The following is a 16,528-nucleotide window of genomic DNA, read 5'->3' as shown; positions in this document are numbered from 1 at the left end:
TGCTGAACATGGACCACTGCTGCCTTTTAGCCACATGCCAAAGATACAGTAAGTCCCTGGCACGCTGCAGTTTTAGAGCTCAGTGTCTTCAAACGAGCCAGCTGTGCCCAAACGAATTAGGAGGACTCTTAAAAACCCCACTGATCTCACATTTGTGTTGTAATAATCAGGTACATTGAAGGGAGTAGGTTCGAGCGTGTTCTGGCTTTAACTCTGAAATCCCTGGGATTTATGACTTAAAAAAAAAAAAAAAAAAGAAAATCTTGAGCATTATCTGAACACAATTTAATTTCATCTACTTCATCTACCGGTGCTCTGAAAAACCTTCATTTCCCCTTGTGACTGAGTCTTAAACCCTGTGCTCCAGCCAATGAGGGGCACCACAGAACCCAATACCTGGGATTATTTATGCCGACAAGCAATTCTTGCCTGACAGAACGATTCCCATTAATTTTTCAAGCTTATCTGAAGTACCTGTGGGCTGTCAGGTTACAACACGTATGTGGCTTAGTTTCTTTCTGATTAGTCAGTGCCAGCCCAGAGCTGACTGGACTCTCATCTGACAGGTCTCAGCATTTTACAGGTGAGTTCATGGGAACCTGACCCAACTGCGCTCTCAGGAGCTGGAGAAATTTCTGAGATATTTGGGGTTTTTTTTTTTGGGGGGGGGGGGGGGGGTTTGTTTTGTTTTGGTTTTGGGGTTTTTTTTGTCAACTCCCATTTATAAATTTTGCTCCTGCCTCTGCTGCTCTTTCTCCTGCCTGTTTTCTGGTTTGGAACATGCACCTAAAGCAATTTCCTCCAATCCCCAACGCAGCAGAGAAGAGCCTTTGACAAGACACTGAGGAACTGCAGAGGAACTCCTTCTCCAAACCTCACTTTTTGCATGTTGGGGTTTTATTCTAAGACATTTGAAGGCCTGGCTGAGGATGCTGCTCTGAAGAACAGGACTCCAGCTCCGTTTGCAGCTGTCTTGGTGCTGCCCTCCCTGTGCTGGACAGCTGAAGTCCTGCCCAGGAGTCACACAAAGCTTCCTTAGAGTGGCAGCAAGGCCATCAAAGTGACACCAGGACCTCAGCTGGCTGTGCCTGAGCAGGAAACATCTTTAAAATACACCTCTCTCAACGTTTATCCCCCAAGGAAGCTGCCTGACCTCTGAAATGAGAAGCAGGAGTTTGTGAGGAGTTGATTATCCCTGAGACCAGTGTTCTGGTGAAGCCCACGGGATGGAGTCCATGAACTCCTCACTGTCCTGTTCCTCACAGGTATATTTTGGTAAGTCCCCACAGAAAAAAAAGAATTGAAACTCTCCAAACAACACCCCTCCCCTCAGGTTATTCCTGTGGATGTTGGTGCTCTGAAGGGTCACAAGCAAACAGAGACCTGAGCCTTCCAGCCAAAAATAAGTCCAGTTTTTATGTTATTATTTATTCTTCTGAAAGTGAAACCTCTGGTTTCCAGCAGGGAGCTGGAGCACTGTGACCCAGCAGGTATTTCCTCTGCCCCAAGCACAGCTGTTGCCAGAACTGCACCCAAACAGCAATCCAGGCCCTCTGGGGGAAATTTCAGGCTGTGTCCAGAACATTCATTAGTGCAATTAAAGCCATTAGCTGGTTCTGAGGCCATGTCCTGACTCAGCCAGGGACTGGGGTTTGTTGCACACACCCTTAACTCCTCCACCACACAGAACTGATGCGCTGTTTGAGCTGGGTTTTGATCCTGTCTCATAAAAACACGATACTCCCTGGGGGTTCTGAGGGAAGGCAACCAGCCCTTATCAATCGGGAGAAGATGCTGCAGTTCAAATTCCAGTCGATACAGAAGCCAGATTGAGAATGTAATTATCCTAATTAATTTTATATCGGGAACTCATCTCTTTTCACATAAACAGCAGTTTCCAAGCAGGCCACCAGCTCCTTTTGCACAGAGCAGTGGTTTTATCTCGTTGAGGGGCATGTTGGCAACACAAGCTCGTGTTGTGCAGACAAGGACTCTTGAGGACTCAGGATCCTGCTGGCCTGTGGAAATCTTTGCCTTTGCTAACTCCCTCCCACCACTTCAGGCTGGCTCCGTAAGGAGTTCACGAACCTTCTCGGGATCATCAGGGCTTGATGCAATCAACTGCGAAGCATTAGCTCTAAATATACAACTGGGAGGCCAGTTCTGCTTCAACACACAAACACTCATGGCAGAGGACGAGCAAGCAGCCAGCCCAATTTGCAAGAGAAACTGAACTAATAATCCAAGCATGCTGCAAGGAAAGCAGGAGCGAGTGGGGGCTGATCGTTGCTTTGCCCTTTGGAGATGGCTAAAGTTAGGGGCAAACTGACAGGAGGCCACCCACAGCTTTTGTCCTTGTTTGTGGAGATAAATGCAGCAGCTCATTCCGCTTTATTTACTTGTTTAGGTGATTTTTTGGCAACTCCAAGCATGTCCCTGGTGCAAATCCTCAGTGTGTGGACAGATAATTGAAAAACAACTGCAGCAGGCCAAGAGACCCAGAATTCAACTTGTACAGGGAAAATAAACACTGAAAGAACCCAAGCTCACAAAGCAGAGCAACATCTCAGTCCACAGACTAAAGCAAACACATTTTACTCTTTGAATCTCCTCCTGTTTCAGCAACCAAGAAATTCTCAGAAGTATTCGGGGCAAGAGGGAATGTGCTGGTGTCGCGTTCTTTGTCAACAGCTGTAAAGGAGATGTGCATCCAACCACTCTTTGGTGGCGATGCCAGATCCTGCTTACCCAAAAAGGAACACCAAGCCCTTCCTAGGAATTTTTTGGAAGATGTTATTAAGCATCTGATTTTGGCAGGGCTCTCAAAGCTGTTTGTCCCGGTTTTTTATTGCCTGTTGAAAAGAAAGCGATACTGCAAATACTTCCCACCAGAAAATACCAACAAGCAACTTATCATCACTGCAAGAGAGTCAACATTTCCACCGAGTGGTTTTTGGCACTGACAGCTGACTCACAACAGTTGTTGGTGGCTGGGACAGATGGACTTCATATATTAAAAGAAAAGAAAAAAAAAAGGAAATTAGAACTTCTACTCCATAGATTTTAAAAAGCCTTTTGCGAAATCCAACCTATTACCAAGCTCTCAGAATTAAATCAAAAAGGAGATTTGAATGTAATGAGCTTTAAAACTGAAATGTGCCTGGGACTTGCCCGTATCTCCCCATCAAGGACTGCGAGCTATCAGCATGTTCTATTTTCAACAGGAAATACTCGAGAGTTTTGGGAGGGTCTCCACAGCTCTGCTCTCAGCCCAGCACGTGAAATCCTCTAAAATCCAAATATTTGTTTCCACGGGGAAGCTGGCAAGGAGAGACCTCGAGGAAGAACTGATGTCAGTCGTAAGCCTCACTCTCCATCAGTGCCGCCAAGAGCTTCCCCTGCTTTAATTATGACCATGGCATTTCCCTGATGTGCAGAATCTTTAGATGCTTTTGGTGCCTAGAGCTGGGAATGCACTGAATGCTCCATGCTTCACTGGCTCCCGTTTCCTGGCAATGTTTTAAGGCCACGATCAAGAACAGGGGCTGTTCTGGCAGTAACACACAGCAGGAGGCAACCCTAGCTCACAGCACTTGGGAGTCAAAGCAGCACCTTGGAGTCTAGAGCAGGTCAGACCTTGGGATCTCAGCATCTTGTGAGCTTTGTCTCCTTCTTTTCATGCCTTTTTGTTTCTTCTCCCCCAAGTAATCGGTTGGCATAAACACATCCTTCCAGTCACACTCCCATCCCACCATCCAGCACCAGCCCTGCAGGCTTCAGTACAAGTCTAATTTTAAGTACTGCTGACAGCACAGCCCTATTTTAGTGGGGTGCCCCCAGTCCCTCAAGTCAGGCGTGGTGGAAGAAACCTTTTTGTTCTCAACCTCACTCTGCCCAATCTTCTGGGCTTATGACCCCACATTTAAACACTACTGGAAATCAACCCAGGATGAGGCACTTTTTAAATTTAATGGAAAGCAAAGCCTGGTGCCACTTGGGTTCACTCACCAGGTGAATGTTCTCAGGCAGGGGTGTGAAACCAGTGGTGTTTGGCTGCTTTTAGCAACTATTGTCCGTCTGAAGAAAGGCAGAAATATCTGGAGTTTGTTTCCAGTCTCCCTATCTTTTAGGCCAGGTTCAACAGGACACTCAGGCTCTGCTCAAGTAACACAGGAAGGAAATGAGGCACCTTTCTACCCTGCAGCCCCACTGTGAGGGAAAGTCGTGTTAAGTCTGTGGTTTTTCCCATTTGAAGGGAGCAGCTGAATCCAGAGTTAGCACCGGGCAGACCGTGTGATGCTCCGGGATCAGGCACTCCCCATTTCTCCTGCTGAAGCTGTTTCTGCTCCAAACCGCAGCAAAGCAAGCGAACACCAGAGCCTGGAGCGCGTGACAACCCTCTCCTTGTTGGGAATGAGTGTCAGAGTCATCTTCGCACCCCTCCGCTGACTGATTGGGTAAAGAGCGCCCAAATCTCACTTTCTTTGAGGCCCAAAGCGACTCTGCAAGTTCTCTGGAGTCGCTGGAGGATTGTTTTTTGTCCTTAGATAAACTGTTTGAAATATTTCCATTCACTTCAGCCTCGAGTTGACCCAAAACAGTGACTGGTGAGTGTGTACATGCTCAGCCCGTGTATTTTGGTACTCAGCTGTAGGCTGGTTGTCAGCCTAACCCCACTCCACCCCGTCTTCTCCTCCTGCCATCTGGGCGGAGGGGGGAGGACAACGCGAGCCCACCGGCTGCTGTCCCCCTCCTCATCCCCCCAGCTATTAATAGCCAGACAACAAATGAGCCCAAATTCATTCCTGAGCGGAATTAGCAAATGTTTTTGCAATTAAAACTGCAAACATTCATGCGGGGCCCCCCGAACAATAGGCGCCTGTGCCTGGTCTTGAATAGGCACTAGTGTCCGCCCTGCCTGCCTGCCGAGCCTGCACATTCCTGGCACCCTCAGCCCTGGACCCGCTCCTTGCTGAGCTGGGTTTTGGGATGTTTCCCCCGGTCCTCTGCGTGTGTGTGCGTCCCACGCTCCCGGCAGCATCACGCTCCCAGCAAGTCCTTCTTGCCGGCTGGCCCTGGACCCGTGTGCTGTCCCGTCCCCCGTCCCGGCGGCTCCCACGCTGTCCCCGCATCCCCCCGCGCTCGGGCCAGCGCATCCCTCCCTCCCTTCCCCGTGGCGAGGATCGGGGCAGCGCATCCCTGTCGGGGCACGGGCAGGGATAGCGCATCCCGGCCCTTCCCGGGATCGCGACTGGGGCAGCGCATCCTTCCTCCCTCCCTGCCCCGGGATCCCAACCGGCCAGCGCATCTCCCCTTTTCCCTGGGATCGCAACCGGGGAAGCGCATCCCTGCTCCCTCTCGCAGTCCAGGATCGGGACAGAGGCAGCGCATCCCTGCTCCCTCTCTCACTCCGCGATCGGGACGGCAGCAGCGCATCCCTCCTCCCTCTCTCACTCCGCGATCGGGACGGCGGCAGCGCATCCCTCCTCCCTCTCTCACTCCGCGATCGGGACGGCAGCAGCGCATCCCTCCTCCCTCTCTCACTCCGCGATCGGGACGGCGGCAGCGCATCCCGCTCCCCGGGGCGCGGGGCCGGCGGCGGGCGGTGCCGGGCGGTGCGGGCGGTGCCGGCCGGTACTCACCGAGCAGGGGCAGGAGCAGGAGCCGGAGCAGCTCCGGCCGCCGCAGCGCCATGATGGGGTGTGCGGAGCCGAGCCGAGCCTGCGCACTGCCCGGGCGGCGCCGGCCCGGGGGCGGGGGTGCTGCCGAGCCCGGTCCCGGCTCCGCGGGGGCACCGGCCGGGGGCGGGCCCGGCGGGCAAGGGAGGGGAGGGGGAACGCACCGAACCCCCGGGCAGGGCGCGCCCTGGGCCCGCCGAGTGGGAGAGGGGATGGTCCCGGCAGTGGGACCCCCGCGAATGGGGAGAGGGGATGGTCCCGGCGGTGGGACCCCCGCGAATGGGGAGAGGGGATGGTCCCGGCGGTGGGACTCCGGCGGATAGACAGAGAGGATGATGCTGGGGGTGAGACCCCCGCGGTGGGGGAGAGCCGATGATCCCGGCCGTGGCATGCACGGACTGTGGGGAAGGGGGCCGGTCCTGCCCGTGGGACCCCCGCGGGTGGGGAGAGGGATGCGGAGAGGTGCCGGTCCCAACTGCTGGTTAAGCCCTGTGGAGAGAAGGAAACTCACGCCGAGTCTGGCTCTGGAAGGACTTTAAGTGTTTTTGAACCAGAATATTAGCAACATTTTGGTTATAAAACCCATCCAAGTTTTGCTCCAAAGTAGGTATTTAACAAGAACCCCTAAAAAGAGCAATTTCTCTGAGAATTTTCCCTAAAAAGCCAATTCACATCGGTCTGAATTTCACTATAAACTTGTAACAAAGTGAGCAAGAAACACAAACAAGCAGCCGCGCAGAAAGTGCTGCTCTTGAGGAACTTCCTGAGTCACAAAATCGCAGACTGGTTTGGGTTGGGAGGGACCATAAAGATCATTTCGTTCCAACTCGCTGCCATGGGCAGCGACACCTTCCCCCAGCTCTTGTGCTGGACCAAATCCTTTCTGACACAACCAGATGTTTGATTTAGAGATTCTGCCCTGAAAAATGTGCTCTTTGCACAAAGAGCATCCTGAGCTACTGTGTGGTCCTCAAAAGCGCCCCAGGACCTTTTTCTTTGATTAACAGAAAGCAGCAAAAATTATCAGCGTGGGACAGTGGCCCCGAATTGAGCAAGTTCTGTGTTAATGCTGGCTCTTGCGTCACTGCCAGCAGAGTCTGATGAGGATGTAATTAAGAAGCTGTTGAAGATCAAGCAGCTGGAATGAAAGCCAGAGCTCTCCTCTGCTCTGTAAACCAGCTCAGCAGAGCTGGCAGAAGTTAAGGGATGTAAAAATGTATTTAACTTGATAACGTAGCAGATCTAGCTCGAGATGCTAATGAGTAGATTTAAAGGGCTGATCTGAGCCCAGCGAAATTAATACAGGGAGTCTCATCAATTCTAATGGCCAGACGGGACATTTCCCTGAGGATGAAGGGGAAGGAATCGCCTAATAAGGCTATATTCCTTAAAACCTGCCTCTGGCAGTCTTTGGGCTGGGTCCCTGTTGAGTAAGGAATCATTTTAACACAGTCCATTTGGGCTGCTCTGACAGGAGAAGTAAAATGTGATGACAGCGAATATAATCAGCAATAAAGTGCAATCACTGAAGTGTCAGGATCCTCTTTAGCTTCCAGCAGCAGCTTGATCAGGGCAGAGAGGAGATGAGACAGAAGAGACAAAGAAGGATGGGAGGTCTCTAGCTGGACTGCAGAAAAAAAGGAAATTATTTCATTTTGGATGGTGCTTGGGGCAACCTGGTCTGGTGGAAGGTGTCCCTGCCTGTGGCAGGGGGTGGAACTGGATGATCTTTGAGGCCCCTTCCAACCCAAACCAGTCTGTGCTGCTGTGACGGGGGGTGAGCCATGCTGGGACAGCCACAGGACAACTGTGCTGAGGTGTGCTGGCTCCCCCAGGCCATCTGGGCCACTCGAGGGGGAGCTGGATCTGCTCTGAGGAGCTCTCCTAAGCCTTGATTTCCCTCTCCAGGCTGCTGGAGCTCAGCCTAGGCTGCCCTGAGAGTGTGTCTGTGAATAATCAGTGCAGGCAGAGGCTGGCTTTGGAGTCAACTAGCAGAGCAGATATAACCTTCATGGATAACACCAGGGCGTGACACCTCGAGCATCATCTCGGATACCCATCCTGCACCGGAGGGATGTGCCAATTGCTTGTCTCAGGCTGATAAAACCGGTGCCAGCTCTCCTCTTTGTGCTGCCTCCATGTTTCATTGCAGCCAGATCCTGTCTTTTCAGCTGCCATCGCCTCCCAGGAGCCCTTTGAAACGTGAAACTCAACAAGCTTGAGGAGTACAATAAATATTATACAGGAATTGTAGCGCCCATCAACCCAGGATGGCAAAGCACTGCTGTGTAAAACATTGATTTCCACACAGAGATGGAGCTCCCTTTTCCTTATTCAATGTTGAAACAGGTAACTAGAATAAAATACGTGCTAAGGGCAGCCCTGTGTGGCACAGGGATGTACTCAGGCATGAGGAGGGACCTCTTCCTGTGATTTCTTTGATCTCTGAAGGGTTCTCCAATCCATGCTCCAAACAACAAGGCGAATCTGTAGGATGATAGGGAGGGGGCACAGGCCCTGCCAGGGAGCCTTCCCGAGCTCCAGGACAGCCTGTGGTGGGGAGTGATGGAGAACAAAATGTGAGATAAGGCAGTGGAGCCTCACTCCTGGCACTTGTAAGAACAGAGAGAAGATGACCAAGGACTAGACTGGAAAAAAAAAAACCCCTAGGGATTTCCGAAGGTTGTATGGAGCGTGTTGTACATCAGGTGTTTGGCATCTGAAGGCGACTCAGAGAAAATGGATCCTTCTGATGCTTGCAGTGCCTGGAGGCCCAAACTGAGTTTCAAGCCCTGCTGAGAAGAAGCTGCTCAGACCTGTAATAACAGGCTGTGCCTGTCACGATGGGTTTTCAGTAGCAGGCCACATGGCAGGCAGGAATGTGATTATCCGAGGCACCGGGGCTCCCAGGACTCTGCCAGCGAGCTGTGCCGTACCTCGCGTGCGGAGGAGCAGCCCGGCTGAGCCCTCAGGGCTGTCCATCTGGACCCTTCCCAGCCAGCAGGTTCGCTCCAGACCTCTCTAACTCTGATGCTGTGATTGTGGCAGGCCACTGCTGGCCTGGGAAGAGGGAGGTCCTGGCAGACAGCTCCACCAGAGAGAGGGTTTGGCTGCTCTCAGAGGTGGGAGCTGGTTGTGCTGCCCAGGTGGGAGGGGCAGAACTGGGAGGAATCTGCTCTGTTAAAGAAAAAACTTTACACAGAAGAGGAGGGTTCTGGGCCACTGTGTTTTCTCAGGGGGAAATACCAGCAGATGTGATTTTGTTGGATGATCTGAAGTGTCTCTAGAGCCACCTTTGTGTGTGGCAGATGGAAGGTCACGGGTGATGTGGGCAGCTGGGGACAGAATGGCCACCAGAGAGGAAAAGTCTCCCCAGAGCTGCACTGGGGTGAGCAGGAGCTGTATCCCACCCTTGGCTGAACAGGCCTGGTTCCCCTTGGTGAGACAGGACCTCTCAATCTGACTGGGTAGGACGTTTGGAAGCAAAGTCCTGCCTTGTCTTCGAGCGTTTGTAGGGTCACTTTAGCCTCTGCAGGTATGTGTTTATGCACATCACTCCTGATCTCAGGAACCCTTTACCCCAGATCATTCTCAGCAGCTCTGGGAAGAGATGAAGGTGTCTGGCCTGTGTCCATCCCTCTTCCACACCACTCCTGCTGCTTGGGCAGCTTTTTACGGACAGCCTCGTGCTACAGTGCCTCTCACTCCTAGCTGAAGACAGCATCTCTTTTTTTGTCTTCTGGAGTCTAGACAAGCTGTTGATTCCCTGGTGTCACAGACCATGACCCCACTCCTACACCAGTCCCATCATTTCCCCCTGGTTCATTGCTCAGGCATATGCTCATCTATTTTGAATCATTCGTATGTGTGAGGCTGAGTGGCTCCTAATCTTGTCTCCCTCCTGGGGCGTCAGTCACACTGGCATGTGCCTTTTCCCTGTCTGCCTCCCTCTCTTTATGGACTATGGGTATTTTTAACTCTACCCTCTAATTAGAGGCAGTTTTCTCAGGATATTTTGTGCGCAAGGGCTCTCACGTCTGTGGTCAGCAGGGCAGGCAGTGAGCACTGGGGACTGGCCATGCATGGAAACCTTCCTGCTAAATAAACACGGCCCCAGCAGCAGAGCCTGGGATGTGGGGAATGCATTCCTCGGGTGCTGCCTGCAGCAGCGTGCTGGGGTGACAGCTACGCAGAGGAGCCAGCAAACCCCCTGAGAGAGGGCCACGGCTGCCTCCTCGTCCTGCAGCACAGCGCGGTGCCTGCTCAGAGCTCCCTGCAGCTGCCTCCAAGCTGCACGCTCAGTGCTCCTGGCCTGAGGCAGCCACATGCCTGGGGACATCCCCGAGCTGATCTCCCTTACCCCATGCTGGTCCAGGCACGGAGAAGACAGCGATGCTAATTAGAGGTGGCCTTGAACCAGGTGTCCCCAGCCTTGTCTCCTTGTCCTTCCAGCACCCAGCAGCGCTGCCTGCCTGGCTCCAGCACCCTCCGGAGCCCCAGCCTGCTGGAAGCTGCGATCCCCCGGCACAGAGGCGCGAGGCAGCCGTGGCGTGTGGCTGCTGTGAGCAGGGCTTTCCTCTCCCTGCCGAGCAAACAGCATCTGGCTGGCCCAGGGCAGCCCCCGGGCAGCCTGTGGCGTGGTGCACATCTCCTGTTCACAGCCAAGGCCTCGCTGCCCTGCCACGGCCCCCAGCAAACCCAGGCCAGCTGGTCATTGCTCGTCACACCGACCGTGCCCTTGCCAAAGCGAGCCTGGGGGTGGCACCAGCTCAGGGAGTGGCAGGGTGGGTGCTCGGGCTGGTGACCCAGCTCAGGTCTCGGCACAGCTGGGCACGTCGCTGGCAACAGCAAGCGCTGCTTCCCCAGGCTGGGACTGCGTGGAGAAGGTGGATAGAACTCCCTTTCCTCTGCTGGGGTGTGGGAGCAAGGGTGGACTGTCAGCGGGAAAGGGAGGCTTCCTCTCTCTCCTGATCCCACCTAGATGTTGGTGCACAAACACGCTAATAGCTGCTAGAGATAAGGCTCTGTTGAATTTATCTCTGTTCTTGAAAGACTGTGTGGGATATAGAAAAACATTTGCTTAAGAAGAGTGAGGATGTTCTGCAAAGCTCAGGGCTCCTGCAGTCCTGATCTCAGGCTGCTCGTGCCCTGGGGCAGACAGAGCTGCTCTGCTTCCTCAGCATCATGGCAGGAGGGCTGTCAGGTCTTCAAATCCAGCCTGTGCAGGTGAGAGCAACCTCCTTTCTCAGTGCCCCTCGCTGCCTCCCAGCAGACCCAGCTCCCTGTAATCCCCTGTGCTCTTCCCTTCCTGATGCACTGTTTGCTCTGGCTCTGAGGGCTCCTGCTGCTGCGGTGGAGCAGCCTTGTCTGCGAGCTGGATTTTCCAAGCCCTCCAAGGTTGTTTTGACATGCCTGACTAACAGTCCAGTGTCAGCCAAGGGTCTCCCACCACCCAGGCAGCACCTTGCTCGCCAAACAACACACACCCCGGGGTGGGCAGCTGGCCATGCAAACACCCCCCACGCACGCACCTCTTGCACCGCTTTATTGTTTAATAAATGCCCTGGGTTTCTCCATCCCTGCTCTTCTCCATGTGAATCCCTGGCTAAAGCTGGTTTTCATGGCTCTTGATGGAAACCAGTCAGGTTCTGCAATTGGCAGCGTGCTCAAGTGCAGCAGTTGCTTGGAAAGGAGTCAAGGGTTTAATTCTTGTTGGTCTCTCGAGTCCCTGTTAGTGCTGATTTCCCTGTCCCCATTTACCTGATGGCTTATCCAGGTGATGGCATCCCACGCCTTTGGATCTGAAGCAGGCACAGAGGAGGGCTTGTCTCATGGGAGAGCTGCTCAGGCTCCCTTGGAGGAACAGGGATTTCTTGGTCTGAGGCCTGGCTGCTTTAGGACTTTGGGTTTCTGGAGGGCTGTGAGGCTGGGGGGAATTGCTTTGTGTCGCTGAGTGCCATCCTCGGTCCCCTCCCTGGGCAGCCTGGTGGGAGCAGTGTCCTGCTGCCTTGCAGTGGAGTGCAGTGCTTGGTTTGGAGGAGGAGCAGGGCCTTAATCTCTGCCAGTCGAGTGGTGCTTGCAAAGACGATTAGACATATGCCAGCTAATTCATAGTAAACAGGATGGAGGGAGACTTTGCCACTTATAAAAGGCAGATGAGCAAGCCCATCGTTCTCGTCACTCCCGGGTAATACATGCTGACATAAGCCCAGTTTAGCTGCAAGTTTGTCATTGCTAATCCTGCTGCTCCGTGCCTCTCTTTTCCACCCTCCTGGCATCTTTCTTCCCTGTTCCATGTTTTGTCTCTTTCTCCCTCACTCCTGGTATTCCATCTTGGGGACAAACAAATTCCTCACCATCCCCCACCCTTTTCCCAATACATTTGTCTGCCAAGGAATGTTTTCCTTTCTCCTGAAAGTGTCCCTGTGCAGACTGAAGCCACGGGGAGATATTGTCATCCCAAGGTTTTGGATAGACTTCCCAATGCCACTGCACCTCTCATCACCTTCATTTGCCTCTCTGCCCCCCTTGGTGCTACTTCTCCACGTGATGCAGCATTGCCCAGGTCCCCTCCAGGTGTGCTTGCCTCCGATGCCATCGATGCTCCTGCATCACCCACATGTGGGCTTGGGGCTCAGACAAGTGGGGACCCCCCGTGGGTTCTGCTCAGCCCTGGATCCCACCCAGCTGGAGTTTATCTGATACTTTTCCCCAAACAGACCCTCCCATGGGCTCCATGTGAGCAGCACCACAGGGAGCTTTGTCTTGGAACCGCCCTGTTGTTTGGAGAGCCAGGTGGCCAAGTCAAACACCATCCTCTGCTGCTGGGGGGGCTGGAGCCTTCGTGGAGGTGGAGGGGAAGGTGAATGTCCATCTGCAAGAGCAGTGGCCACAAAGCCTGACCTGGCTGTGGGAATACAAAGCTGGATGATGCCAGCCCCACTGGGAACCAGTGCTCAGTCTTATCCCTGCCCTACTGGAGGGCTCTGGGCTCACTGCAGAGTGTGGCAAGTCTGGCTGGGATGGAAATCCTGCTCCCTCTACCTGTGTGGGTGCTACAGGACAGCAGCAGGAGCCAGACCAGTGACATTTTTCCTGGAAGTCCTGTTGGCTTTCCTTCCCAGTGATGATAGGAGTGTCCAGGCTGTCCTTGCTTGACCGAGCCACCCACGCAGAATCTGTGGCTTTTTTTGTGGTACTCTCAGAGATGTCTCAGAAACGTTGCCCTGCTATGCTCCTTCACTCAGTTGAACTCCCTCCCCCTTCGTGAGCCGTGTGTCCTGCCTGGCCTTCATCCCTCGGATTGGATCAGCTGGGGAAAGGAGGTCAGAGACAGGAATCCCATGAACCCAAGCCCTCCCCTGGGGCAGGGTGACGGGAGGTACCTTCAGGTGGTTTGGGGCAAGCGAAGGGGTCTGAGGCCCGTTGTGCCCATCGAGAGCAGAGCATGCTTCCATCCTTCCCTGGGGAAAAAGCCTCCCTGGCGAGGCTGAGAGTGCAAAGCTGTGGAGTACCTCTGGGATGGATTTCTCCAGCCCAGGAGTTCCCCCTTGTGGCAGGAGGCTCGGGGATCTGCCGAAGAAGCCTCTGGACGTGCTGGTATCTTCCAGGAGATGACGTCTGTGGGAGTGTGGTTATTCCCCGCCAGGCTGCAGAGAACCGCCGCTGGCTTTGCCGTTCCTGTGGCCACAGGGGCGCCTGGATGGGCTGGGCAGAGCTCCAAGCCCTGCATCTCCCCCAGCTTGCCCCCCACCTCTCAGGGGGCGTTGCTCCAGCTCTGGATACCCAGCACTGGGTCCCTCTGCACCCTGTCCGTGTGGGCAGGCTCCGTGTGAGCGCCCCTCGGCCGCTCTGTGTCGCACAGGAGTGCCGGGGCTGTGAGTGACGGAGAGCCCTGGATCCCACCTTGGCGGCGACCCCTGAATTCACAGCTGTGCTGGGGGCTGCAGCAGAGCTGTGTGACACAGGACCCGAGACCCGGCCCCTCTGTACTCTCCTCCGAGCTGGGGCACAGCCTGAGCTTCCCTCTCACACAGGAATAGGGAGCGCGATGCTTTGCAGCTGCCTGCTGACGTTCGTGGCTGCTGCGGCAGCCAGGCTTGAAGGGGAGGCCTCCACAGGCTCCGCCGCTCCAGACCAGGGGCTGAGCAGCCTCTGTGAGCCCCGTGCCCGCCCGGGGAGCCGCGGGGAGCTGGTTCCCGTGATGAATCAGCACCTCTCTGGATGCTGAGCCGGGCTCCGCGCGGCGCGGAGGCGACAGCGCCCGGGCGGCATCGATGTTTATTAATGACTGTATTGGGGATGCTGTTTAGTCACTGCTCCCACGGAGCCTCAGAGGCAGCCGCAGGGGGGGAAGCGGCTCCTCTGTCCTCGGGGGACATCTGAGGCACCCAGGCACTCGCAGCGTTTAGCGCGCTGATAGCCGGGCCCCCCGGGAGGCCTCTGCGATGCCGCCGCCGCTGCTGTCACCCTGGCTGGCACGAAGCTCGCTGCCTCCCCTCCCCGCAGAGCCAGAGCTGGGGAAACTGAGGCACGGCGGGCGGCGAGGGGTGACAGCAGGACACGGCCTGGCCGTGCTGATCTCCTGATGGGCAGCGGGCTCGTGCCTGCGTCTGGCACATCCAGGGGGATTTATCCCTGTGAGAGGGCTGCAGATTGAACTGGCGAGAACGTGGGCAAAGCCATTAGAGGATGAAGGGGCATGGTCCTTAAAATGCTGGGCAGCGTGGGGTGTGCTCTGGGTGCACAGTGGGGGCATTTTGGCACAGCGAGGAACCAGTTTAAGGGCTGGGTGCTGTTATTAAACTCTGTGACGGGCGTTTTCCCACTCTGCCATCTGCAGTGCCATGAAACTTGCATGAGGTTTGAGATGAAAAGTCTATTTCTTTGAATGAAGTTTTAATAAGATCAAATTGGAAAAAGAAAATAGTGCCTCTTCCCCCTCCCCTCCTGCCCCCCTTCCCTGATTGCTGTTGGATCCCCGTGGACTGCTGAGGCCTGGACTGGGAGCTGGGTGTGTTCAGGGGGGTCTCTGCAGGGGACAGGGGTGAATTTGCGGGCTATAAAAACTGTGGGGGTGCAACGGAGGGGCTGTCCTGGTGCTCGGGATAGTGGGGGATTCACAGCCCATATCAGGGGCACACACTGACACGGGGTGCAGGGACTAAATGACCTTTAAAGGTCCCATCCAACCCAAATTATTCTATGAAAGGGGGGCCCAGCCCCTCATGATTGGTGTGCCAGGTCCCTTAGGGTGCTGGGAAGGGCTCAGGTGCAAACCCCTTAATTAACCCTCTTTGAAATATAATTTGAATGGGTTTAAGCTGAGTGTCTGCTGGGTGGAGATGGGCTGGGGGGAGGGAGATACTGCCGGGGGGTGTTGTCAGCTCGGAGCAGCTCAGCGGAGGGCAGCTGGTGGCCTGGGGGACCTGGGGGTGCTGCTGGTGTGGGATGTGGCTGATGTGGGACGCTGCCAAAAGGGAATGCTGCTGGTGCGGGATGCTGTTGGTGGGGATGCTGTCGGTGGGGATGCTGTCGGTGCGGATGCTGTCGGTGCGGGTGCTGTCGGTGGGGATGCTGTCGGTTCAGGATGCTGTCGGTCCAGGATGCTGTCGGTGTGGGATGCTGTCGGTGTGGGATGCTGTCGGTGGGGATGCTGTCGGTTCAGGATGCTGTCGGTGCGGATGCTGTCGGTGTGGGATGCTGTCGGTTCAGGATGCTGTCGGTGCGGGTGCTGTCGGTGGGGATGCTGTCGGTGCGGATGCTGTCGGTGCGGGATGCTGTCGGTTCAGGATGCTGTCGGTGGGGATGCTGTCGGTGCGGATGCTGTCGGTGGGGATGCTGTCGGTGCAGATGCTGTCGGTGCGGGATGCTGTCGGTTCAGGATGCTGTCGGTGCGGGATGCTGTCGGTGCAGATGCTGTCGGTGCGGGATGCTGTCGGTTCAGGATGCTGTCGGTGCGGGATGCTGTCGGTTCAGGATGCTGTCGGTGCGGATGCTGTCGGTGCGGGTGCTGTCGGTGCGGGATGCTGTCGGTGCGGATGCTGTCGGTGGGAATGCTGTCGGTTCAGGATGCTGTCGGTGCGGGATGCTGTCGGTGCGGATGCTGTCGGTGCGGGATGCTGTCGGTGGGGATGCTGTCGGTGCGGATGCTGTTGGTGGGGATGCTGTCGGTGGGGATGCTGTCGGTGGGGATGCTGTCGGTTCAGGATGCTGTCGGTGCGGATGCTGTCGGTGGGGATGCTGTCGGTGTGGGATGCTGTCGGTGCGGATGCTGTCGGTTCAGGATGCTGTCGGTGGGGATGCTGTCGGTGTGGGATGCTGTCGGTGGGGATGCTGTCGGTGCGGGATGCTGTCGGTTCAGGATGCTGTCGGTGCGGATGCTGTCGGTTCAGGATGCTGTCGGTGCAGATGCTGTCGGTGGGGATGCTGTCGGTTCAGGATGCTGTCGGTGCGGATGCTGTCGGTTCAGGATGCTGTCGGTGCGGATGCTGTCGGTGTGGGATGCTGTCGGTGGGGATGCTGTCGGTTCAGGATGCTGTCGGTGCAGATGCTGTCGGTGGGGATGCTGTCGGTGCGGTTGCTGTCGGTTCAGGATGCTGTCGGTGGGGATGCTGTCGGTGGGGATGCTGTCGGTGTGGGATGCTGTCGGTTCAGGATGCTGTCGGTTCAGGATGCTGTCGGTGGGGATGCTGTCGGTGCGGATGCTGTCGGTGCGGGATGCTGTCGGTGGGGATGCTGTCGGTGCGGATGCTGTCGGTTCAAGATGCTGTCGGTGGGGATGCTGTCGGTGCGGGTGCTGTCGGTGCGGGATGCTGTCGGTGGGGATGCTGTCGGTGCGGATGCTGTCG

General features: G+C 55.4%; 1 protein-coding gene across 1 annotated transcript in view; it reads right to left on the bottom strand.

Moving 5' to 3' along the window:
- Positions 1-5,743, bottom strand: part of JAM3 (junctional adhesion molecule 3) — a 31,047-nt gene extending 25,304 nt beyond the window's left edge. The window contains exon 1 of the mRNA XM_032133936.1: positions 5,643-5,743. Coding sequence (XP_031989827.1) covers positions 5,643-5,694 — 52 coding nt within the window. The 5' untranslated portion in view covers positions 5,695-5,743. The remainder of the gene's footprint in view (positions 1-5,642) is intronic.
- Between the last annotated feature and the right edge of the window lie 10,785 nt (positions 5,744-16,528).

The sequence above is a fragment of the Corvus moneduloides genome, chromosome 25, assembly GCF_009650955.1.
Source record: "Corvus moneduloides isolate bCorMon1 chromosome 25, bCorMon1.pri, whole genome shotgun sequence".
Taxonomy (NCBI): domain Eukaryota; kingdom Metazoa; phylum Chordata; class Aves; order Passeriformes; family Corvidae; genus Corvus; species Corvus moneduloides.
Note: the sequence above shows the minus strand (reverse complement) of the source record. Positions and strands in the feature narration are given on the sequence as shown.